Raw genomic sequence first — 26827 nt, 5'->3', positions numbered from 1 at the left:
CCTCCTGTGTCAGTGTCTGTGTCCGTCTGTCATTTGCAACCCCTATTTAATGTACAGCACTGCGTAATATGTTGGTGCTATATAAATCCTGTTTAATAATAATGGGTGCGCACAAAATCCCCAGCTTAGCATATGAAATATGTGTTAGTGCACCTTTAGGTGTGAATGTGCTCTAAGACAGAGGGCAGGCTAGCCAAATAAGTGTAATTAGTGCACGGGTATATTAAAGAGGAACTAAACTCAAATGTACCCAAAACAAAAAAAATTCACTTGCCTTCAATCCCGCAGGGCAGTCCGATCCATCCGGAGAACCATCAGGTCCTGCGTCATCCCAGCATCTGTCTTCGGGTTGGCGCTCCAGGCGTCACCATCTTCGCATCTTCTTCAGGGTTCTTCTTACTACGTCCCCCAACCCAGGCGCGAGACTGGGTGACGTAGTTGGAAAAAAACACTTGCTGATCTCACTGCGCATGCATGAGATCGGCTTTTTTTCCCTCTTTTGATGAAAGGGCTCCTTCTGCGCATGCCTGAGGTGCTCAGGCATGCGCAGAAGGAGGACCAAAGAGCTTCCAGTGACGTATGTATCCCAGGAGGCTTTGCACTCCCATCCATTCTCCACTGCCTAGGCGATCAAGAATTAGGGGGCGGTGCTGCACTTTTTTTTTTTTTTTTTTTTTTAAAAGCGTGTTGCACATAAAAAAACAAACAAACAAATAGAATTTTTACTTAACATAAAAAGGGTTGTCTGCCCCTTAATGTAAAGTGAAAATTCTGAGTATGGGTACGCTTTTAAGGGTCCCCCACCTCCTAAATTGTATGCTCTTTGGGGCAGGGTCCTCTCCTCCTCCTGTCATTTACAACCTATATTTATTGTACAGCGCTGTGTAATATGTTGGCGCTATATAAATTCTGTTTATTAATAATAATAATAATAATAATAATATATTAGGTTGAACTGCACTGACTTCTGACTCTGATTCCAATAAACTTTAACCCTACAAAAGTTACATATTTCCCACTACAGTCACACATTGGAAGTGAATCATTCTCCTATCCACCAGGGGGTGCTGTTCGCCTATAGGCGACTCGTCTATCCTGGCCGTGTTTCGTGGTAGATCAATAGATGACGTCAGTACGCAAGCTGTGATTGGCTAGATTTAAAAAATACGCCGCGCGGGAAGCGGAAGCTCCATAGCTGAGTGACTGAGACACCGAAACCGGGGGGAGAACACTGAAACTCTCGGAGCGGAGAGAGTTTGGGAGTACCGACCAGCTGAGCGTTTAGAGATGATGAAACCAGCGTAAGTCTGTGGTGCTCGGTGTGTGCGGGTCTTCAAGTTTATGTGGCGCAGATAGTTTGTGGTTGTATCCGGGAGGTTGGGGAGCTGTGTGGGCCGTCACTATGGCCGAGCTGTGGGTTTGGTGAGGCCCTGTGGTAATGTCAGGGAGCGCGGGATGCTTGTATGGTTGGGGTGGAACTGCAAGTCCCAGCATGCCCTGTCAGAGGAGGAGCCGCTCAGTGACCCTGGCCAGGATGGACGGAGGTGGCTGCAGGGGGTGTGTGGCCCCTGCCTGACAGTCTAGGGCCACATGATTTCAAGTTTACCTTCCCAGTTGAAATTTTAAATACCCGGACTCTTTTTTGTCACCTGTGTCCCATTAGGGTGATGCACCATCATTTCCTGTCTGCTAGACACAACAGGAAGTCAGATGAAATCTTACCAAAGTAGAAACTCCCTCAGACTTGGTGTGTCCATTGAAATTCCCCAGTGACAACACAATTGTAGATTTATCTCTTGCCTGGGGGTCACCAGGACAAAGGGCAGCTTTGTACAGATTTCTGAATATAAGAAATTGTTATTACACAGTATTTATATAGTGCTGACATATTATGCAGTGCTGTACAAAGTCCATAGTCATGTGACTAGCTGCCCCTTAAAGGGGCTCACAATTTAATGTCCCTACCTCAGCCATATGCTATTACCACAGTCTAAGGGCAATTTTGGGGGGGGAGACAACCTAACTGCATGTTTTGGGATGTGGGGGGAAAGCGGAGTACCCGGATGAGAACATACAAACTCCATGCAGATGGTGTCCTGGCCAAGGTTTGAACCTGGGATCCAGCGCTGCAAAGGTCAGAGAGATAACCACGGAGCCATCATTTAAATTAGTACTATAGTAAAGTAAAATGAAGACAGAAGTTTTTTTTTGGAAACAATGAAATAATAAATCTCTTCTGTCACAAAGCTGCTTCATCAGTTCACTTAGCAGACCGCATGTGGAGCGTTCTCAGCGTACACCCCTAACATGGGTACAATCGGTGTTTAACCCAAAATTTTTTTTAAGTGGGGTGGCTAGAAAATCTAGGTGGATGGCGGCCCCTGTATTGTCACCCAACTCTTCAGTAACCACCCAAAAACATCCGGGTGGTCACTGAAAAGTCAGACTGAAAAGAAAACGCTGACAATGACAGGAATAGACTCTGGTGCAGGAAGGGGATGACTCCAGCGCACATTATCATTGGCTGCCCAATGCCTGGAGGAAAAAGACACCCAATGTGGCAGAGCGGGGTGACAGCCATTGACAGGGCAACAACGGGGATCACAGAGCTGTCATAGCTGTAGGAGGGAACCTGGAAGGGGGGCAGGTAATGTGCCAGAACATGTATGTATGTACTTGTATATTATATGGAATGAGCCCTCAGCTGATTAACATTCCAGTGCATTTAATCTGTGCAGAATCCTCCCCTTTCTAACTCTATATTTATTATAGGAATTCTTGACATTTAATTTAATAAAATGAGCATGATCTTAAAAATTTTGATCATTTTTGTCCAGTGGTTAGGTTTTAGAGAACTATGCAGACCAATGTCTATTACTGTGTACCTGTATAGAGGGGGCAGAACCCTGCATACCTGGAATCCCCTTGACACCTGAAAAATATGACACCGTTGCGTAGAATTTCTTAGGCTGCCTTTGTTCTGTGTATATTTCCAAGAAGGAGGAAGCGTCTGTTGACCTGTTAACTTAGGGCAGCATTTCTCAGCCAGGGTTCCTTCAAAGATTGGGATAGGATCCTTGAACAATAAGCAGTTTAAAGGAAAGTTTCAGTGAAAAGAAAACAGACACCTCTCTTTATAGGTGGAGAGGCCCTGATCCCTTAGCAGTCCTAGTTCAGTAGGTCCTGCACTGTCCTGTTGTCTTTCCAATGTGCACAGGACATTAGTTGCTGCCTTCTGACACAGACATGAGATCAGGTGACACACCTTCCTGAAAATGTAAAGTAAAAGCCCCACATGCATCGTGGGATATGTGACAGGTTTCCCATTTTCTTTTTACCACAGTGGTGGTAAAGACCGAAGGGGAGAGGGAACAAAGAGGGTCATTTACAGTTTAGAGATTTGTTCTGGTGACAATTGTCAGACATTTCCACCTGCTTCCTGTTTTGTCTCCTAGCGATTCTAACAATTGTGCAGAAATGCAAAAGAAGTTTTGTTAAGTTATTTGTTTATTTAATACAATTTCATGGTTCAAAATCGTGTATTTACAATGTTATACCAGAGGCTTTTTTTCCTTTTTTTTTTTTCAAGTGTAACCTAATCATGAAGTCAGCTTGTTTTGTCTGTAGACAACTAATTCAAAGGTCAATGTGTGTATTCAAGCTCCAAGATTTGAGTACTTTGGTAAATACCTGGGTAAAAGACTGGGAGATTCTGTGTATCCATTAAGCAATTTTAATGGAAGTATTTCAATTTGAGGGATACACTGCTATGCTGTATTTGCTTGAGGCTTCTTGGTGTAAAGTAAGCAGATTCTGGGAGTGGTAGGGAGCAGTGTACTTTTCAGATTCTGCACTCTGTAAATCACACGTCGCTCTGTTCTTTAATCTGGAGGCATGTCGGGTATTTGCTTTGATAGCCAGTGATCACTGCACAGGAATGTGCAAGGAATGGGTGTATGGAGGAAAGGAAAATCCTCCCAATTGTTCCTGTTTTAAGAATTTTTTTTTTGTAACTTGAGTTAATAAATGGCAAACTGTGAAATATTCTAAAAACAGGCATCATCACTTACTGAACACCATGTTAATTATAATATTTTCCCACTCAAAATTTTAACTTAGACCTAAAGCTACATTACTTGTATGCACATTTTTTGGTCTGCAAAGAACACATTCAAGTATGTTTTTTTTGCATCATATGTTTTTATGTGGGTATTATAAAACATTTAAATCAGACCTAACAGGGTCAAGTACTAATTAGCTTGCAAGTGATTGTGTGGATATTAAATTAGCATTCTGGTTGTTCATAGATGGGATTGTACCTTTGATTGTGGGATATAGCAATACAGCATAAATAATAAGGACTTGTAGTTTTAATCCCTGGCATCTCACAACGGCTGTCATCACTCCTTCTCTAGAAGACAACACATAAGCCCCCTTTCACAAATGCCCGTGGTCACAGAGCGCCTCAAGTTTGTAATGCACATTGCATCCTGATCCTGCCCGACACAGACTAATCCCGGCCAGAGTGCAACTCTGCTTAGAAAAACCTTTTGCTATTCCCACTGACATACCTATTGCTGCAAATGAGTGTGGGATATGTAGTTTAGTTATTGGCTTTCTGACTCGACATCAAACATTCCAGAAACGGCATTGGTAAGATTTTTAGTATTAGAAGTTTCAATATTGATAGAGTTTGGCAATATTTTGGGTAGATTTCAAATTAATGAATGCTGAGAAGTTTTTTTTATATAGCCATAAAGGTGTACATTACGGCAGAAATATGGTCTGGCATAATATACAATAAAAAGCATTTGCACCACTCCTTTTTGTTCATGTCGTTATCCTACCTGCTTTTGTCCTAAAATAGTGTCATCTGTAGACAAAAACTCAATTCTTTTGTTTCACAGTGCAGTTAATAGTGGTTGCAGCAATTATGCATGGTTAGATCAAATTCTGTACAGAGGAAGAATTGTTCATGCTGGTAATGATCAGCTCACCTGTCTGGAAGACTTCTATTGCTTAGTTTACTTAGAAGCCTATCACCTTCTTTCATATCAAAGAGAAAATCTCTTCAGGGAGAGTCAATTCAACATTTCCCATTAGCACATGATGGTTAAAATCAGTTTAATTTCAGGTACTTTTGTTTCTGGAATAGTGATGTGGCACATAGAGAAAAGGGGAAATTTTGTCAACAATTTCACATTATTGTCTCTTAGAATGTAGTTATGTCAGATAACGTAAATCTCTAAATGCAGACCTCAGGATGGTATTATTTACAATGTATTTAGTATTATCAAATCTTTGGAAAGTCTTGGTATGCCTTTTAAAATTTGTTAATGGATCCATGCATTGTCTTGTTTTTGTTTTGTAGACGAAGCAAGCCTCCACGGAGGCAGCCTCCCAAGAAGCCTTCTAACCCTGTGCAGAAAGATCCCGTTGGTGTGAGTTTTTATTTTTTTTTTTTATTGTGTTTACACATTTATTCAACAGTTTAATTTCTGAATAGAATTAGCACTATTTGGAGAAACTAGTAAAAAGTAATTAGCAGCTCTGGTGGTTTCTGCACTATGCTTACTTTGTTACAATTTGTTCTCCCTCAGGTATACTGTAGGGTGCGCCCTCTGAGTCCGCCTGACCAGGAATGCTGCATTGAAGTGATCAATGAGACTACTGTTCAACTGCACCCTCCAGATGGCTGTAAAGCCAACAGAAATGGGGAATATAAAGAGGTGAGGAATTCTTGCTGTTTTACAAGTTCTATTTACATAAGCGTTACAAATAGTTTGTGATTCACATCTAGCTACGTAGATATGTGTATCTACAAGTCACAGTAAATAGCTGAAAATATATAATGTGTAGAAACACTACATTGGATTAAGAAATTTTTAGCATAATTTTTTTGTTTATTGTGGTTTGATAATCATTATTCCATGTGGCTCATTAAAGAGCCATTATAATTGTTTTGGCCTTGTTTTGCCATCTAAATATTTACCCTACTCTTCAGTAACCACCAAAAAACAGGTGGGTGATTACTGATAAAGTGCCAGGTGTTGCTCCCGGTTGAAAGGGGTTGGGGAGAACACTAAGCCTGTTTGCAGACCTAAATTGCTCAAGGTTCTTTCACATTTGAGGTAGGTACAGATGCCTTGAAATCTGCATATTACGGTTGTTTTGTGGATTTCCAGGTGTCTTTCAGGCAGCTGTTCTCATTCATTTCCCATATCTTTCTCTCCCACTCCTATTGGTAAATATATGTAACTGCCTGGATGTGCAGTTACCTATATTATTTTTTATTTGTTCCCTTTGCTCTACTTCTTTTAAGGGGTTTGAAAGGAAATATGCTTTATCAAAAGCACAGCTTTTTTTTTTTTTTTACATCAGTTAATGTCTTGACTAGACTACTTGTCTTGCTTTTCAGACTCAATATTCCTTTAAACAAGTTTTTGGAACACAGACAACACAGAAGGATCTGTTTGATGTAGTTGCTAAGCCCTTGGTTGAAGACCTTATACGTGGTAAAAATGGTATGATATTAAGATACTTTTCAATCTCCAATACACTCTGATACAGGTTTGTAATTAGAACTTTCATGTATTTTTGGTTTTTATTTTGACCTCCAGGACTACTCTTTACGTATGGTGTAACAGGAAGCGGGAAGACACACACAATGACTGGATCCCCAGGGCAAGGTGGATTATTGCCTCGCTGTCTAAGCATGATATTTAATAGCATTAGCCAGTTTCAGGCCCGGAAATATGTAAGTTTTTGAGTGTCTTCCACGGTTATTTACTGTTTTTTTTTTTTTTCTTTTCTTTTCCTACCTGTAGTAGTTGTTTACACTGTTGTCATAACTTCAACGTAATTTTGTAAGTCCTTACAAAGGTCTCTTGACACTACAGCTTCCAGCAATGTTTTCAGCATTGAACACTTGTGAGTGTGTTATGATTACGCTGTCCTCTGTTCCCTATGCCACCATCAGGCATCGGACACACCTGGAATTAGCAGATATTAAGAGATTCTCAGAAGCTTTACTATAAGACAGCGTAGGTCTGATATTTTTTGTGTGTGGAAAGTCACCGTCTCGTTAGGTGATTATGATGTAATACAAGGATTGAAGTACATTATTGAAAATGCTATTTACCAAATTCTCACAAGGTCTTCCTTTTTTAAATGTGCATCTTCCCTTCAGGTGCTAAAAAGGCATTACTGTCAACCCTATTTTTTTCTGCATTGTGGCAAAACCCAAACGTATGGTATACGGTTTGATAAACTTGATTGGACACATTAACTTTTTTTCTGTGGAAGTTGGTGCTGTATTTAAATTGCCAACATGTGACCAGCTTGTTTGCAACACCTTGAAAGAGAGATATTTATTGGCAATTCTTGTGGCCTACATTTATGGGGACTGTCATTGCTTACCACCTCCTAAAAATACTTGTAAGACTGCATTTTAAGCTGATGCTCTGGCTTTTAATCCTTCATTATTATTGACACATCCGAAAATTCCTATTTGTTCCTCTGTTTGCAGTAAATAGTATTGAGACAGAAAGGTTCACTTTGCCCGCTAGTATTTTAGATGGAAAAGTCAGCCTCCTTGTTTTGGTTTAGTTTATTCTTGTAAATGTTTATTTTTTCCCAGATATTTAAGACGGATGACAAAAATGGCATTGAAATTCAGAATGAAGTAGAGGCGTTATTGGAACGTCAAAAGAGAGAAGCTCAGACACAGGTAGCCACCAAGACTCCTATGAGGTATGTACATGGACTGTCCGTTATTTCTTTTCTTTTAAAGATCAGCATTACTAATGTACATGTATCTTGCAGACAGAGGATGGAACCTGAATTTGCAGACATGATAAACATTGCAGACAGCTGCAAAGTGGAAGAAGTAGATGAAGATAGCGTATATAGTGTGTTTGTTTCCTACATTGAAATCTACAATAACTACATATATGACCTTTTGGAAGAGGTGCCTATAGATCCAATCAAACCAAAGTAAGGAGAATGCATAAATGTTTTAACTAATTTGTAACAGTTTTACAATATCTGGGGCCCTTTTTTTTTTTTTTAGTTCTTTTAAAGCAGAACTAAATCTGCGCCCTGCTCCACTATCTTCCTGATACTATTCCAGGCGATCTTTGGCCATCTTGATTGGTCGTGCCAGGATGACATAACTTGCGCTTTTGTTTCTGCAATAATAATCATGCCTAGTTTAAAATGTTAAATGTTTCCTACTTGAGTTTAAAAAAAAAAACATTTCTGTTCTGTAACAGTCTTGTCCTGTGCTGCTTCATTTATTTTTCTCCTTCTCTTTCTCTACTGTCCACTAGCCCTCTGTTAAAGCGGAACTATACCATCCTATTTAAATATGTGCTGCAGTATTCTGCACTTTAAATGACTTATGTTCGATCTCCATGTCTTAAGCCATGTGCATTCTGCTTGTTGCACTTTTTGAAATTATGTAAAATAAAAATTGTAACTATTTGCCATTCCTTTTGTCAGGTGGAACACGCCAGTAAAGAATGCAGAGTTTATGTATGTTTATATTACATAGCTTTTGCCTTGTTTGCCCAGCAATCTGCCTAATTCCCTAGTTATGTAGACAAAGCTTATCATCATCTTTATCATCTATCTAATCCATACATGTGCATAGTCTGCATGCTCTCCTTTCTTGCTAATGTAAGCTTTTGTCGCAATGTGTATGACCGTGATATTGCCCCCAACCATACTAACCTGATCTACCATTACCCGTTTAGACCGCCACAATCTAAGATCTTGAGGGAAGATCAGAACCACAACATGTATGTTGCTGGGTGCACAGAAGTTGAAGTTAAAAGCACAGAAGAGGCTTTTGATGTGTTCTGGAAAGGTGAGAATTGCTAAAAATGCTTATCCACGGGTGGAAATTTTTTGGTTGTTCGTGTAGTTGCAGAAAATTAGACTATGGAATATACAGTTAAAGTTAAAGAAAGTTTCACTATATACAAACTGCACATTGATAAACTGTGTGGCCTTTATCCTGCTATATCTTATAACAAGTCTAGGCTTTGTAATGATAAATACATGGATCTCGCTGTATAGTGCTTTACTTCTAAATGCGAAAACTGTCTGCATGTGTCTGTTTAATATAATACAACAAGCATTGGTTTGTGATTTCACCAAGTACTTTTTTTCCAGGTCAGAAAAGGAGAAGAATTGCAAACACTCAACTAAATCGTGAGTCTAGTCGCTCCCATAGTGTTTTCATTATAAAGTTAGCACAGGCCCCACTTGATGCGGATGGAGATAATGTGCTTCAGGTAATTACCGAGTCTCCTGTCAAATGATTTTGATTACTACCAAACGTTATGTTGTCTCTGTTCTCTCCGCTTGTCATAACATTCATCTATTAGGTGGTCAGTATTGGAATAACTTCATGATAGCCATAGACATCTGTTATAAGAAGGATTTTAGGGCATGCTTTCTAATTGTGTTGCATAGATGCAGTAAAAATGAAAATCGAACACCTTAAAACATGCCCTAGGCAAGAATTGCTTCTCTTAAAATGTGCTTGTCCCTACTCTACAACCTTCACTGCATGAAGGTAAACAAGTTGTAGACTGAAATACAGCTGGACACTTGAGTGCTAGTGTGTAAATGTAATTTTATTATGAACAATTGGACTGTAGGCCTTGTTTTGTTGCTACTTTCAGCTATGACAGGTCCACAATTATTCATGTAATATTTCCATTTATTTATTTATTTTTGTGTGTTCTAAGTTCTGTGTGGGATGCTTTTTCATTTAGAAGAAATTGTGCATTGTTAGCTTTATTTTTACTTGTCATCTTGTGCAGGAAAAGGAGCAAGTTGCAGTGAGTCAGCTATCTCTTGTAGACTTAGCTGGAAGTGAGAGAACAAACCGCACAAAAGCAGAGGGAAATAGACTACGTGAAGCAGGTAAAATCTTCAGTATCTGGCAGATTTAATTTAAGAGTTTGTTATGCTAAACATTAAAACATGTAATGTCTGGGACGCTCTTCTGGTCTAAAATATGAACAGTGGGCAAACACAATGCTGCAAAGCTAAATTGCAACAATGCACCTTCGCTAGCAACATATTCAAAATGTGAAAAAAACCCTTACCAACAGGATTCTACTAGACCCATGCACTGTATTTATCTCCACATATGCTGCAGGTGTACACAGAGCTGTGCATGTAAGTATAGTGTTGCTTTTACTAGGGCCTTTGTGACTGTGCTCCCCACGTCGGAGTTTTCAGCTGTTCCATTTTGACAAGTAGAGCAGCTCCCAGCAGATCTAGACATCCCACAATCTTTACCTGTCAAATTGGTACAGTTGAGAGGTCTGTATGCTACTTTAGGCAATGGCCAGGGTGCCCTGTTTAGGAAACTGGCCATGATCAGAAGTCTGTGTTGTACTGCAATGATAGATCAAACGATGCAGTCTGCTTTCAGAGCCATCTTCTGCACATCCCTATGTAATGCAGAACAGAAGGTTTTTGTAGCCAAAATCTGGAAATAAGCCTAAGGCAATACTGGTCTGTAAGTGAGCCTTGCCACCCTAGGACAGAATTTCTTACTTTCAGAATTACCAACTGGAAAAAGAGACTTAAAAAATTTCATGTCTGATAGGATGCAATGTGTATTACATGGGTGCTTTGTTGTGCTTTAGTGGGGGTCAAATCTCAGCAACAATTTTTTTTTTTTTTTTAAATGTTAAGCAAATGAGGGAAAATTGAACTGAATCTGTTCACCTAGATGTAATTAGATGTCATTCTCTTACAGGCAACATTAACCAGTCGCTTATGACTTTACGCACATGTATAGAAATTCTACGAGAGAACCAGATGTGTGGAACTATCAAGGTAATTGCTTACAATCCCATTTGTCTTTGTTATGTTGTGAAGTGTTAAAGTAGAACCTTGCCCCCAATTTCATGCTCATTAGAAAAGTTTTTCCTCACCAACTGTCCCTGAGATCATACAGGAACTTAGCAGGTATCATCTCTGTGGGATGCTACCTTTGACGGTTGTAAAATTGTGTTCTAATAGGTAAATGTCCTCTCCATTTTTGTTCTTTGACCACTGTAACTGGAAAATTTTAGCTTCAAACCTATTGAACCTCATGGTATGTATTTGGCTGTCAGGTGAGATAGTGTTTAATCCGGGAGGTTTCATAATATTCACCTAAATCTCATCTCAAATCTTTTCTTTGTAAAACATACAATCTAAATGAACAGTAAAGTCACCTCAGTGTTTCAGGGGCCTATTTTTAAAAAATTACCCCAGATGAGACCCAGCAGATGTGACTATGGCTTCTTCAGTGTTCATTGGGTGCATGAAACAAAATTTTTAATATATATATGTATATATATTTTTTTTTTTGATAAATAAAATATTCCCAGATGGTGCCCTATCGAGACTCCAAGTTAACACACCTGTTCAAGAACTACTTTGATGGAGAAGGGAAAGTTCGAATGATAGTGTGTGTAAACCCCAAGGCAGATGATCATGAGGAGAGCCTAGTAAGTACCTGTTTTTTTTAAGTTGTGGACCCTGAAGAGTTATTTGCCAGTTCGTATTTTAACCTGTTATGGTTTTTATAGCAAGTCATGCGGTTTGCCGAGATGACTCAGGAAGTAGAAGTTGCCCGACCTGTGGATAAGCCGATTTGTGGTCTCACTCCTGGACGCCGTTATAGGAACCAGGCATTTAAAGATGAGCTTACGCGTAGGCTAGAGGAACGAGGTGGTCCTGTCAATGGAGGCAAGTGGGGGGATGAATATAATGTGATATTAAGGGAACTCACTTCTACTCTTCATTGCTCTTTGTATTGTTACCAAAGAAGATATTTTGAGAAGAAATGTTTTCTCCTTAAATTCGTTTTTGTGATCTTCCACCAGATCCCAATGAACAGGCAGTAATTGAGATGCTAATTCAAAGCTTTCCTCCTATTCCATCCTGTGAGCTGCTGGATGTCAACGATGATCAGACTTTACCACAGCTTATAGAGGCCCTGGAGAAACGGCGCAGAATCCGTCAGATGTTGACTGAAGAATTCAACAAGAGCGGTGAGTTTTAACTCTGGATGTTGCATGCTATTATTGAAAGTGTTGTCAATGTTCGTAATACCAAACAGATTTTTTTTAATGCTTCAAAAAAATATCTGGAATCTTTAAGTAAACCTCCTGAATTCCAAATACCTGTTTCCACAGCTGTCTCCTTCAAATCTTTGCTGCAAGAACTTAATGGTGTAGTGGCTGCAAAGGAAAACATTGCACAGGGTAGAATGTCTGAAAAGGAAAGGACAATAGTGTCTCAGAAATCTGAGATAGAGCGTCTTGAGAAGAAAATCAAAACCTTGGAATACAAGGTAAGTGTCATCGCTAAAAAAAAAAAAAAACAATGCTCAGACCCCGCTTTAGAAAGTAAAAAAAAAAAAAGTAATGCCTTTAATGATTCAGAAATTGTAGGAATTTTTAGTGTGCCTTGCTCTGGATGAATTCCTTTTATTTATCATACGAGTGATAGTTCTGTGGTTGGAGGCTAGTTCACACAAGCAGCATTCAGAAATTGAACGATCATAAAAGACCAGTTTTATTTCATTTTTTTCTTTTATTCAAATGTGAATTGATCAATTGATTTCAATTGATTGAAAAGTTGGTAAATGATGATCTAAATTATATGTGATGTGTGTGTGTTTAAATGGTCTGGTCAAAATCCTACCTGGGGCGGAATAAGGACAAAATCTTGTAAACAAGTATGTGATGTTTTGGGACTTGTGGTTGACTACCAGTCAGAACATAGATTGGGCAGTTAGACTTAAAATTCAACAGGTCGTTTTGCAACTAGGCCCAGTATCACACTACAAAAATACAAACAATATTTATTTTTTTGCTTTGCAGATTGATATTCTGGAGAAGACCACCACAATCTATGAGGAGGAAAAACGCACATTACAACAAGATCTGGAGTCTCAGAGCCATAAGCTGCAGCGGCAGCTCTCTGATAAGAGGCGATTGGAGGCACGGCTTAATGGCATGGCAGCCGAGAATGCCATGAAGTGGGAGAAAGAATGTGTAAGTGATCAATACACTTAAGTTAGCAATACAATGATTACATGGATAAGAGTTGGACAACTTGTATCATACTTTACCCTTCCTGGCAGTATCATTATATTGTATTTTTAAATGTCAAATCATTACATTTGACATTTTAAAAATACTTCTATTTGTATATTTCCCGCTGGGCAGTGGCTGCATATATTGAAGCAGGGTTTTATTCCACCTGCTGTGTCCCTTTCTATGGTGTTTTGGTTCAGCATAACTGATGTTCAAGATCAGCATGATTGCAAATTTTATTTTACTGAAGCCTGAGAATTCTAGCTACACATGTTATTCAGGTGTATAACATTTACCCCTGGTTTGCAAAACATTTACAAAATAGGAGTTGGTAGAACATCTGCATTTAAAAAGACTTTAAGGTTTTTTTTTTGTTTTTTTTTTTTTAAAGGTTTATCTTAGTTTAATTCTAGTGTCAATTTTGCAGAAGGGACTGGTTATGGTATCTTCATAGGTTGCCTAAAACTGATATTCTATTTAGAAGATTCTGGAGTGTAATTTCCCTGCTATATTTATGGTGTAGCTCTGTGCATCTCGTGTGTTTTATGTAATATGTTGGCGCTTTATAAATCCCGTTTATTAAAAATATGAAAATTGCTACAGGAAGCTTGGAAAGACACTGATATGGGTAGGTGGACATGGCAAGTAGTTCCTGCCACGCATCCCCAAGAATTTTAGGAAGGCTCAGACTTCACTTTTTACTAAAATATAATTTTAAATGAACTGACTCTAGAAAAGTGCCTAAGGCACTCGACTCAGATTTTAGGAGGAAATCAGATTTTAGGAGGGATTCTTTTATTTTGAACAATACAGTCCACTCCATGTGTAATCTATTGTTTGTAAAAGCTTAGCTGGGTATATTGACTCAATTGTGCTTGTCTACAAGTATCAGTTGGCTTCTTCCTTGGTTGGCTCTAATATTTTGTTTTATTCCAGGAGCGTCGTGTTGCCGCAAAGCAGATAGAGATGCAGAACAAGCTGTGGGTAAAAGATGAGAAACTTAAGCAGCTGAAAGCTATTGTAACAGAAACTAAAGGTGAACGGCCAGAGAGACCATCCCGCGAGAAGGACCGAGAGCGAGAACAGAAGGTTCCCATCAGATCCATCTCTCCCTCACCCGTTCCTGTATGTGTCACGTGGGTTATAAGGTGTTAGTGGGTGAAGGGCTTATTTAGGAACATAGCTAGGTGGTGGTATTCTTAGAATTCACTCTTTGGTGGGCTACAAAAGGTTTCTGGTCATATTTATTTTATACAGGTTTGGTGTTTCACATGATGTCTTTTACTGATGCAATTTATTTGTGTGCATACAACTCTTGTGCACAATGTTTTTTTTTCCCCCCATAAATTGAGTATTTATGGCCCACACAGGTTTTATCTGGCCCTTTTTCTTGACTAAACAGTTTACATCAGAGTGACATCCTGAGTAAAGGCAGCATTGTTAGTCATAACACTGTACATTGCAATACTGGATCATAAGTCTTTTAGTCTTTTTCAGGTGTTGATCTTAATTTCTTTGGTTTCTTTAGTCTTCTGGTACCCCTGTATCCCAGATCAACCCTGCTTGGCACAGGCGTTCAAACTCATGCAGCAACATTTCAGTGGCCTCCTGTGTTTCACAGTGGGAGCAGAAAACGCCTCAGCACTACTCCGAGAGCAAGACAGGTCCCACCCTCAGACGGCGAGAGCTAGCAGCAGCTAGGAATTGTAATACAACAGAAACAAGAACAGGTTATGCAGCCAGCATGCAGGCAGAGGAACAAACTCCCAGGGTTAGTGAGCTTCTGAAGTAAAATAGTAGTAAGCTACCTAAAACAAGGCATTTTCAGCATCTGCTCTAGCAAATCAAGCTTTCCAGTTGATCCCAGTCAAAATTAGTTAATCTGGCTATGATGCTGCTGCTGCTTCTGTGTTTCCAAGGTGTAAAGGGATACTTCCATTAAAATGAACAGTCCAATTAAAATGTGTTCCCCTTTCCAAATCACCTACTTTTCCTAGGTGAAAAAAAGTACCTGAAAAGTAAAAATTTAAAATTATACTTGCCATACCCCTGTCTTCTGCCCACTTTGCCCAGGCATGGATGTCATAACCATCCTTCAAGATTTCATGTAGAGTTCTGCAGCTGAAATCTCAATAGCAAGCTCTTCAATGGACTTGAGCTTTTACCTGCTCTACGTCCCACTAAGACCATACCTCATGAATACCAGTCTATGCCCAGTTAATTGTAAGATGTTGGGATAAGGCAAGTATGATTAATATGTTTTTATTTTGATTAGGCGATTGTAGGGGGAAAGGGGGCCCAGGGAATTTAAGTGGGCTTTTTATTTTAGTGGAGTGTTCACTTAAATTCTGCATGCAAAAAAACTACTATATAGATCAATCTTATGGCTGCCACAAGGAGCAGAAGTTATCATGGCAATTTTCCTCAAGAAAGAAATGGATTTTTGAAACCGCAGTTAGTGTAGAAACAAACAACCTAGAAAGGAAATGATAAAATTCCAACAATTTAAACCTATAAATTCTTCTAGTTTGAGTAGTCCTAATCTTTGAAACATTTGAAATAGAAAAGCAATCATTGGGTAGACTCACTCTCTGTTCATAAATCCATTTCACTTCTGACCTTTGAAAGCATTCGCAATATAATCTGCTCAAATGGCATAATTCTTGAACTTTACCTTTTAGATGTTTTTAGTAAATGGTGTCCTACATCTATCTGCCAGTTTCTGCTTTGAACATTTAATGACTTATGATGATTACTGTTTCTTGTTACCATAATCATCATACAAGTGCAACTTTTCAAAAATACTTGTGCCCGTTTTTTGTTGCCATGCTGTGATTGTGCACATTTTACTGCTGTACTACAAATGTGTATTGCTTTAAGATTCCCTGTCACAAACTTCACTTGCATTGTACCTCTGACATTGCTAGCCAATTTGAATTTTTGAGGGGTTTCGTTTCATTAGCACAGTCTCTCCCTTGTTGCAAGTTATAGCACTCTTTTCCAGTACTGTATAATTCAGATTTGTTCATCCAGGGTTCCTGGGGGGTTCCTTTAACTGTGGCTGATTGACCTCCCATTTGATGATGCCTGTACAGTTCCAGGGCCAACACATCTTGGTAGAGACAGCTGCTGGCCGCAACAAATTATTATTTTGTCTTTGAGGTAGTTTTCTAGTCACAACTATAAAGGTATTTTTAAGATACTACCCACTGACCCCCAATAAATTATTTTTTGGCAAGGGTTCCCCAAGACCTGAAAATTTTTTCAAAGTTTGCTTTAAGGGGTATAAAGGCTGGTTTAATTACAAGTCTAATGTACAGTGGGCTTGCAGGGCCAGCACAACATATATGTGGTAGCAAAGGGGAATACTGGAATGTTGAGTGACAGGTTGGACTTGCATCCAGCAGCAGTTTCAGAATCTTTTGATTTTGAAATAGACAGGCTTTTACAGGTTACTAGTATTCATATACATTTTTAAAAAACAGTCCCCCCCCCCCCCCCTTTTTTTTTTTTTTTTTGTTGCAAAACTTTTAGGAGTCTTTAGTTTATTGTAGGTTGTGAAGAGGGCTAGGTTGCTGTCTTGGGGAAAGTGTGCACTTTCCTTTTACATTTATGTAGAACTCTGCATCTTGCCATATGTATCTTTGAAGTGGAAATGCTTGCAGTATTTCTAAAACCATAATACGTGCCATGTGTTGTAATCCTATACACTCTTTAATCTTAAACATTTGAAAGGCTTAGCTTTGTTCCAAATATTTGCTTACCATTTTAGATGGTAAAACTTTACATGAAGAATTTATCCATTAGTCACTAAGAAAAATGTTTTATATTTCCTTATACTACCACCTTGTTCCAGAGAGGGTAATTCTAGTAGATGAACAACCCTGGATTCCTGAATTTTATTTTACTTTACTTTATTTAGATTTTTGGGGTTTTTTTGTGGAGATTGACTCCTCACTTCTTCCACAGTGCTGGTCACAGGAGAAAGAGAGGGCGTGTCTTTTTTTTTTTTTTTTGAGGTTTAAGACACTGTAGATATGCTTCCAATTCCCATTGTAGATACGCTTCCAATTCCACCCACCCCCCCTCCCTCCCCCCAGTGCTCCGGATTGCTAACCCTATGCCTGCATTCTGCAGTAGATAACCTTCATTTGTTTTATTGCTACAAAGGTTCTTCCTAGTATTTCACTAGTCTGTAACCTCATACACCAATCTTTATGAATCAAGAGCTCTATTTTTATAACTAGTGGGGTTAATGCAGATGAAATTGATAATTACAGGTAAGCATTCTACCTGTAGATGAAGCCTGATGATCAACATACTTGTAATCAAATCTATAAGCAACTGCACGAGATTCTGCAATAGCTTTCTTTGATCGGTGAGCTGAGCTGTGGTGGGCTAAGCTGACTTGTTTTTTGCTTTATGCTGCATGCCACTAATGATATATGATTTTTTGTTTTAATAAATGTGAATTTCTAATGTTGCTGTTCAGTAGGCCTGGTAATGTTGTTGGTTACACTGCTGAAAATAAGTAATGGCATTGTAGAGAACACGAAAATGAGAGTAGTTTTTTAAAGATGTTCTGAATGTTTACACAATACATTGAACGAATATGAAATTATTCAATCATGTGAGTAAGTAAATTCCTAAATATTTCATCTATACACGATTGAGTGTTAAAGGTGATTTATTTTATATAATTTGTGTAAAAATGCTCAACCATTTGGAAAATTCTCAAACAAATTGACAAAGCTGAACACCAGGCACCCATGCCACCCTAGTTCTCCAGAAATCTGTTTCAAGCTCTCCACCTTAGCTGCTCCTTAACATTATCCTGTCCGGCCTAAAATAAATTTGCTGCTCTTACAAGTCATTATAGACTTGTATTAGGCTGAATTCTCCGCATCCCCCGCCTTGGAATATTGATAAGTCTAGAAAAGCCACTGGCTGTGGCAGTTAATGGACAAGGAGCAGGCCATGACTGGCTTACAGAGGTAAGCAGTAGGGTGGATATTTAGTGTAGATAATTTAGGACAAAAGTAGTGTAGTTTTATTTTTAAAATACTCTTCTAATTCCCAGTTTTATTTAGGAGATGTGGAGAACACAAGCATGACCTTGGTGTTCAGCTCTATTACTCTGATATTGGAACATGCCCCACATCAAATTGTCAACTGCAGTGTTCAGCAGAGGTCCAGGACCTGTCGCTGCTGCTCGGTAGGGGTGTCTGGTCAAAAAGGATCACAAGCAGCATAGAGGTTAAAATAGTATATACAATTCTTTGTTTTTCAAGTATATGCTCTTTGCCTTGGGTCCTGCCTTTGGTGGTTGTTAAAATGTATGGCTTTGCATTAAAGGATAATGTCTCTTTATTATTTGAAGCATAGTGACTAGATCTGATTGTTGTGATTGGAACTCCTGCAACCAACCAAAGCTAGTTCTAGCTCTTTGAATTTGGAACAACTTTTTACACAAGTTCCTGTCCTCTAAATTACATGTACCAGGCCTGTTGACTGCACCTACATTTGCATGTTGAATAATTTATTGACTGATTCTTCTGTTTGTCTTGATTTTGATTTCTGGTCCTGCTTAGACTGTTCCCCCGGTGCACTCCAAGCACCGCCGCTCTCGCTCTGCAGGGGCGGAGAGATGGGTAGACCATAAGCCATCTGATAGTGTGGAGACCCAGACAGTCATGCAGCCTCATGTCCCCAACGCCATCAAAGTATCTGTGGCTAGTGAAAAGGCGCTGGCAAAGTGTGACAAGTACATGCTGACACACCAGCAGCTGGCCTCGGATGGGGAGATTGAAACTAAACTTATTAAGGTAACAGATGTTCAAGGATGGGGGGGAATATTCGTTTTTATTCATTATATAAAGACAAAAGAACTTTTTTTATAGTCAAATTTTTTTGTGTACCTTGGTTGTCAACATGAAGTATGTGAGCAGCAACCTTTCTGTGCATGTGATCCTATTTTTGTATATTTCTTTACATAGCAATCTTAATACTACTTTTAATTTCCCTTTACTATTCTGCACGTTTCGGTGAGCACTTTGTGATGTATGTTACCTTGGTATTTTATTACAATGCAGACTCAGTGTATAAATCCTTATTTTCAGGGTGATGTCTTCAGAACTAGAGGTGGAGGTCAGTCTGTACAATTCACAGATATTGAGACTCTCAGACAAGAATCTCCCCCTGGAAGCAGGTATGCTATTGACATGCATACATTATGCACTGCTGTCTACAAACAACTGCAGCTTTTTATTTTGCCAATCTTTCTATAGCTATAGCATTTTAGGCATTAACGACTGAAGATAAAATCTTTTGTTGCAACTTTTCTCACAGCCGCAAGCGGAGATCCTCTGGATCTAATCAGCCTCCACAGGCAGAGAGTACTGAATCTGAGTGGACAGATGTGGAAACCAGAGTAAGTATAATCTGATGTGTAATATTGGGGTTATGTGTACAGTATAACTGACAGATAGCAAATGCATCTTAATTATAATGCCTGTGGTGTGATCAAGAGGTACACATTTAAAACATTTAACATTTAAGTCAACTTAATTTACATTGAGAATGAGAATTTTTGCTAGAGAGCTGAGGTGGTTAGGGAGCTGTGTATAGATCACAAGAACTGACCAGTTTAAGCACTGCCGCATATTCTAATTCTGTCCGCATTTTCATGCAAAAAGCATTATATTTTTTTGCATAGAAGTTTATTTTACATTGTATGCTATAATTCTTAGGCATAACTCACCGAGATATGTCCAATATTTGATGCTTTTTGTGGGTAAAATCCACCACAGTCACACTCGGGAATACCGCTAGGGGGTTAAGAAAGTGTTTGCCAGTATTGCTCATATGTTACCATCTTTGTACTCTAGCACATATTTGGTTCTAATATTGATGTTTTTAATAGTGTTTGTTTTGCTTTTTCTTCCCTTACAGTGTTCTGTTGCTGTGGAAATGAGAGCTGGCTCTAATCTTGGGCCTGGGTATCAGCATCATGCTCTTCCTAAGTAAGTCTGTGAAACCATTGACTCAATTCAAGTTTTTTTTTCCCAAACACAAAACTGTGTGTGTGTATTCATGACGACATTTGTAGCATTCAACAGAAAGAAACTTTAAATGGAGGAAGGCTAGAACTCCTCTATCACGTTTTATATTTGTTTGCAACTTTTGATTCCTTTTCCTCGTTCTGTGGAAACTATTTTTAGCACATGACATGTATGTAAAGCTGAACCTTTGATAGCAGTAAAAACCTGAAAGGCATTTAGATAAGTGATGATCTTGTCTGTCTTGCAACACAATTTGTCAAAAGAGCAAATATATCAACGCTGCATATACACATTCATGTACATCTGTGAATGGCAGCCTGACTTTGTGATGTCTAAAAACCATCATTAGATGGTCTTCCCTTTTTGAGGTAATGTTGAATTAGCATTGCATGTCCCATTGAATCTACTTTTAATTACAATGGCTCCTTAGCTGTTTATTATTTAAACCCTTCCAATGCAAGCATGGAATGATTGTATCCATTGTTGATGCACATGGGCATTTTTGGCCAGAGCAATTTATTTGTACATTTGTATCAGTATTAACAGAATGCATTTGGTGCCGTCTTCCAAGGGTGCACAGAGCGATGTAGAATGTAAATGTCACAATTTACAGATAACACTCTTGATACAAATATTTTTGACTGATGTGACAAAATGTGATGCTTCCTGTCTTAATATCCCTTCATGTTCTTAAATTTACAGGCGCAGGAAACCTTGAACAGTTTTTGAAGCTGATTGCTGGACTTCCGTGTGTTCTGGGGGGTCAGACGTGTATATGAATATTTAACATTCAGCCTGCAGAATATCCTGAAGCTGTTACTCCATCTGGCCATCCCATTTTTACTACCTGGAGAACTTTATCCGATGCCGCCAATTGTGCTGCATGATTTTTATGCAACCTTTCATGAGCTCAACACCTACAGCTTAGAAGTTTTGTCCCAGGCCCTCTACATACTTCTAAATTGTTTCTGAAAGGGATTTTATCATCTAATTTTTCTTTATACTTATTTAGAAATTACTGCTGCTATTCCTTCAGTGGCAAATTTGCACTTTACCAAAGCTTTTTCTTAAGAACACTGTTTATTTAATGCTTCTCAAATATTGTACAGAAAGCCAATACATTCACCTACTAACATACATAAGAGCTGGAAGCCAGTTTGTCAGCAATGTACAGACGGGTTTTAGATAATTAATAAACTTTCAGAAGCTTTCATAAAACAGTTTGTATTTTGTTAGTTTGCTAGAAGCAGGTAAGCGCACATCATATTCTGTAAAAAGCAAAAGAAAAAATACTTCAAAGCCCCTGTAAAGGCAAAGTATATGATGAATAAGTGAAGCTCTTTGGGAATAATGTGTTTTTTACTTTTTTTTTTTTTTTTTATATTCACATTTTGATAAAGGTAGCACTACAGAAATGATGGGCTGATACAACTTTTCCAAAACTAAATCTGGTAAATTCTCTCCCAAAGCCAATTCAGCCTGTAAACATTGTATAGACTAGAAATGCAGCCCCTACATATGTGAGAGGCTGATCTTGTTTAAATATATAAGTCCAAAAAGCTGTACATAACAGCAGGTGACTTTTTTTTTTAACTTTTTTAAAATGGTGTTTCTGAAACTTCCTCTTTTCCCAACATGTTGTGTTTTCCAGATTATCTGGTAGAAGCACTATAATATAATTGTGTCATAAATGAACCTGCCTCATCTAGATGGTGGAATTGTTCTTTGGCTTCTGTCCCACTATGATCAATTTATTGGGATTTAAATACGGTTTCAGTTCGGCCATGTTGGAATGAGTGCTATTCATCAGTAGTGTGCTCATATATCCAGTAGATGGCAGTATCCATATTTATGATGCGGTTTTCAGAGTTTCATTGTCATGATTTTAAACTTGCTTGGAATTCCTTGATCACGTTCTACTATTCTTTAGATCATGTCTTTACAGTTACCCCATTGTTTTATTCAGGAAAGTGTTTTAAACCCACAAAGTAATGCACCAGTGTAGAATTTTACTTTGGTAATGGAGTCTGGTGAATGCTGAATGTGTGCACTCCAACACTACCTCTGCTGCCATCCTGAACTGCGTTTTCACCCAATAAAGCAAGGATTTATTTATATAAATATATTTTGAATAGACAGGGTAATGCCAGGTTGAAGTTTACAGAAAGAAAAGTGTGTAATTCCCCTAAAAAGCATGGATAAATCATTGTTTAAATACAATATTAATGCGTGTCCTAAATACGTTGGCAATTAAAGCAGATGTCCAATTTTATGATTAAATATGTATTGACATAAGAGGTTTATTAAATGGTGGTTCAAGTAACAGAAGTTATTTACTGTAGTTTACATGTAATATAGATGTTAGAACTTCACAGAGATAATATTGTTTTTTATAATTTAAAGCTTTTGCACAGCAAACTCGCTCCCGCATTCCCTTTTGTCCCAGGAGCCAGAAATGGGTCTCAACCTTACCATTGTATTAGTTTAGTTATCTTAATGAACTTAAGCTTGTCCATGGAGGCTGTGGTCAGACTAGACTTGCCAGTGACCACCCTATGCACTGCACTAAAAGCCTGATTGAAAAGCAGGTGCCTAGCCTGGTGACCCAATAATTTATGGGGGTCATCAGTGCTCATGGTGTCAGGTGCAGTAATAAACGCCATGTAGTCTAGCAGCATATGGTCCAGCCAATGGTGGTGACTGCTGTTGATGGGTGGGGGGATTTGGAGAGCAAGGAACTCTTCTGCAGGGAAAAACAAACAATCTGGGTGGCATAGGAGGTGGATGAGGAAGGCATTAAGGCCACTGCAGATTGGCTGCCACTACCAGCCGAAGGGAATGAGAATGGACCTTGTGGACCTGTCCAGGGGATGTGGGAGTCTAGAAACCTTTGCTTACTGGGCCTTTTCCCGGTGGGGCATGATGCCCCTTGTGTGAACCTTTCGATTCGCTGCAAATTGTCAAGCAGCAAGAGTTATCACAATAGTAAGGTAGCTGCACAGTGGTATATGTGTCAGATTCCTGCAAGACTCATATGGAGCTTGGTGCTCTCGGCCTGCTGCAGACTCTGCCAGATATTCCCCTGGACTCCCTGGTGGGCTAGTACACTGTTGTTCTATAGGGAGTACCTGCCTTGTTGTAAGCTGCTGCTATCTCACAAGGTAGGTAGCTCCCAAGAAATGTCACCTTTCTAATAATTTCCATGATCTAAATCCAGACTGCCTATCACTGCTGTTCAGTGGGTAATGTGAAATCATTATCGGTAGGACATAAAACAATAGGAGAAAATGATCTCAAGCTAGCAATAAAAGATAACTTGTGTTCTAAAGATTTCACCCGGCTGCCTCGCTCCTCCCATACTAATATTAGGCTTGGTACCCTGCACCGAGTGCTGTATCCTATATGAGGTCCCTTTTCAATTGGTTTAAATAAGGAAGTTCTTCCTGCATGCTTTCAATAAACAGCTTTTTTGGATCTATGGGGAAAAGGCTGCACAGGCCGGCCGGGTTAGTAAAAGATGGAAGCACCATTATTAATATTTTTATCAAACAGGATCTATAAAGCGCCAACATATTATGCAGCGCTGTACATTGTCATTTGCAATCCCTATTTAAACTAATACAGACAGTGATATAGGAGGAGAGGACCCTGCCCTGAAGAGCTTACAATCTATTAGGTGGGGGAATTTCACACACAATAGGAGGGGAGATATGCAGTGGTGGGAAGTAGTGATGGTTCCAAAAGACAGAAGAAGATGGGTAGGCTTAGGCTATGAGACTTGGCCCAGGTCAAGTTATACTTACTGCCCACTACAGGAACAAATGTTTCCTAGTGCACTTCTGTATTACCGCATGAACCACAATCACCTCTAACTGGGTGAACAATATCTCCTTCTCCTTCACTCACTCTGAAGAATATTGGAATTCTGAGCGGTTCTCTGCAATATTCCAGATTTCATTTGCAACATTATCACAATAAAGATGGATTTTCATCAACTGCATTTTTGCAGTAAGAAGTATTTTCATAAGAGCTGCTTTAAGGTGCCACAAAATGATAAAATCCATTAAATGATAACATAACAAAACCAACTTTTGCTGAAAAATTCAGCTTCAACTTCAGTGATTTTCTCCACATGTACATTTTGCATTTGGTAATCAATGTCCTCAGTTAATGGCCGGGATCATTAAACCCACTTCTGAGCCCAGGTCGTCCTGGACCCATTGTAGCCTATGGCCAGTCAAAGAAGAGCAGGAGAGCAATGAGCTCAACTGTCTCCTCTCTGTTTTCTATTTTTAATAATGAGATTATTTTCAGCACATCAGTTTACATTAATCAACACGATTACTTTGGGTAGAGGATATTTTCCTTTAGTTTTCAGACTGTACATGGGAATAGATGGGGGTATGAGAAAAGTCCTTATATAGCTTAAATATATATAAAAATACTCATTTCTCCACTTGGAAGAGATCTCCATACATCCTGTCCCAGGGGCAGCCGGATACGAGATAAAATCTCCCAAAAACTAGCAGTTTTCCCATTTCCACAAAAGGAGAGTTCCTGTTCCGATGACAACATGGAATATTTTTAGTGCTCTGCCCTAATGATAAGGCAGGAAATAGGAAAAAAAAATTCCAAACAGGAACACCCAACAAAAGTTTTAACCCTTCCTTAAACTGGAACCCAGGGGAAAGCTTTATGCTGCACGCTGAGCTACTTAACTCCAGAAAAAAAAACCTTGCACTTTGCTGCTAACATTATAAAAATGTAACTTTTCCAAACTTTTTCCAAAAGTCCCAGACAGAGAGGGAATAGCCCAGACACGTTCCTAAACCACTGGAGGCAACAGAGAAGGAGCCAGAGTGCTGAACATTTATCGCGATATATGAAAAACCTTTGCTTCTCATTCTGAATATGCTAGATGCCCGGCTGTTATGTCTCCCATTATGACTTGGGAGTTTTAGTCAACAATTTGGAACAAATTCAAACATACTTGTCCTGAGTTAGAAGCTCAATGTGTTCTCCTGAATGAACCAGGCAACCATTTTTTTAAATATATTATTATTAATAAACAGTATTTATAGAGCACCAACATATTACACAGCACTGTACATTAAATAGGGGTTGCAAATGACAGACAGTGACACAGGAGGAGTTGAGGACCCTGCCCGAAGAGCTTACAATCTAGGAAGGGGGATAGATATTATTCCTCATTTATCCTTGTGTATGTGAAGTTAATTGAAGCGGAACTAAATCCTGTTACACTCACCCTTCCCGTTTTGTCACAGGTGCCACCTTATTCTTCATCGTTGTAACCATCTTCATTGGCTGGACCATGGCTGACATAACTCCCATGCATACGGGCAGGAGTTAATTCAGTCCCAGGAACCACAAGAGAAGCCAGGATAAGTTGGGAATCCCAGCAACCTATTTCGAGCTGCCCATGTGCAGCTAAGCTGTTTTGACAGCTGAAGTGAGCAATCAGGCACATAAAAAATGTGCTTATTGCAGAAGGGACATTGCCGGTCCACTCGAACACTCGTAACATATCAACAGAACCTAAAGCAAGGACAGCATCTAGTATTTTAGATTAAGTTATTTATTATTATTATTTTATTCATATGTGAACACCAATCCAGTGAACTTCTTACCTTCTTTGGCTCCCTACCATAGTCAAATGTCTTTAATACAGTCCAAGGTCAACTTTGGGGGGGGAGATAATTAAGTTACCTCCATGTTTTTTGGGATGTGGGAGGAAACCGGAGTAACCTCATGTAAACAAGGGGAGAACCTGCAAACTCCATGCAGATAAGAGTCCTGGCCGATATTTGAACCTGGGAACTAGTGCTGCAAAGGCCAGAACACTTATCTCTGAGTCACTGTGCTGTACCAATTTTAATTCACTTGTACTCGTTAAACACAGAAGTATTAATTAGCTTAAATTATGTTTATTTCAACAAACACTTTAAGATAAAACACATCACAGATGGTACTTTTCATGTGAGCTGAAAAATAGCAGACAAGAACATTCTGACAATGCTTCTCTTCTCCCCCAGGACCATAAATCATTGCACAAGGTTGCAGATCTTTTAAGCAGAGATATGCCAAGATACATAATGGATTCTGACTCCAAGAAATACACAGGAGCCCTCAGGGAGTGCACAGGCTGGACAAAATGCTGGTATTGTAATGATAATACTAAATTAACATTCTTTTAGAGTGAGCACATTTTTTGTTTAAAGATTTCATTTTCTTTGGTCACGCAATCCACCTGCCATCTCAATTAACTATTTACCCAGACTAAACAATTATGTATTAAAGAGGAAACATTTATATCAGAATTTATAAACCCATAATTAGTAGTTTGTATTCTAAAATGTAGTAATATACAAGAACCAATCAAAATTCATCTTGTATTTGTTTGATTTTTGCATAGTGGTGGCTCTAGGTTACTGCAGTCAGAACTCAAAGTGGAGGCCAGTAAAATATTAATAAAATATACAGCTTGCCCGGTTGGTGTTCTGATCCTGTAAAACTTTTTGAATCACTGGCCCAGAATGAGGATGAAGCTCAGGTTTTTAGCTCAATGTCATAAAATTATCTGTATGATTGTATACAGGTGCATTTCAATAAATTTGAATAAATTAGTGA

At 38.9% G+C, this 26827-nt stretch overlaps 1 protein-coding gene across 7 annotated transcripts; it reads left to right on the top strand.

The window, feature by feature from the left end:
• The first annotated feature begins 1185 nt into the window (after window positions 1-1185).
• On the top strand, window positions 1186-21397 carry KIF23 (kinesin family member 23). 7 transcript variants are annotated; one of them, XM_072402547.1, is made up of 24 exons: window positions 1186-1301; window positions 5372-5441; window positions 5601-5729; window positions 6419-6524; window positions 6621-6757; window positions 7640-7752; window positions 7825-7995; window positions 8503-8535; window positions 8757-8869; window positions 9178-9299; window positions 9834-9936; window positions 10784-10863; window positions 11403-11522; window positions 11604-11763; window positions 11901-12068; window positions 12213-12370; window positions 12903-13076; window positions 14055-14207; window positions 14647-14889; window positions 18710-18943; window positions 19238-19326; window positions 19467-19548; window positions 20070-20140; window positions 20882-21397. In XM_072402547.1, exons 1-24 carry the CDS (start codon window positions 1288-1290, stop codon window positions 20895-20897), a joined length of 2859 nt encoding a protein of 952 aa, XP_072258648.1. In that variant the 5' UTR covers window positions 1186-1287; the 3' UTR covers window positions 20898-21397. The 7 variants fall into 7 exon arrangements, with proteins under 7 accessions (XP_072258648.1, XP_072258646.1, XP_072258647.1 ...); XM_072402545.1 differs by having other exon boundaries at window positions 14055-14243; XM_072402546.1 differs by lacking the exon at window positions 8503-8535 and having other exon boundaries at window positions 14055-14243.
• The last annotated feature ends 5430 nt before the right edge of the window (window positions 21398-26827 follow it).

The sequence above is a fragment of the Pyxicephalus adspersus genome, chromosome 2, assembly GCF_032062135.1.
Source record: "Pyxicephalus adspersus chromosome 2, UCB_Pads_2.0, whole genome shotgun sequence".
NCBI classification, from domain to species: Eukaryota; Metazoa; Chordata; class Amphibia; order Anura; family Pyxicephalidae; genus Pyxicephalus; species Pyxicephalus adspersus.
The sequence above is the reverse complement of the archived record's forward strand: the minus strand, read 5'-3'. Positions and strand labels throughout refer to the sequence as shown.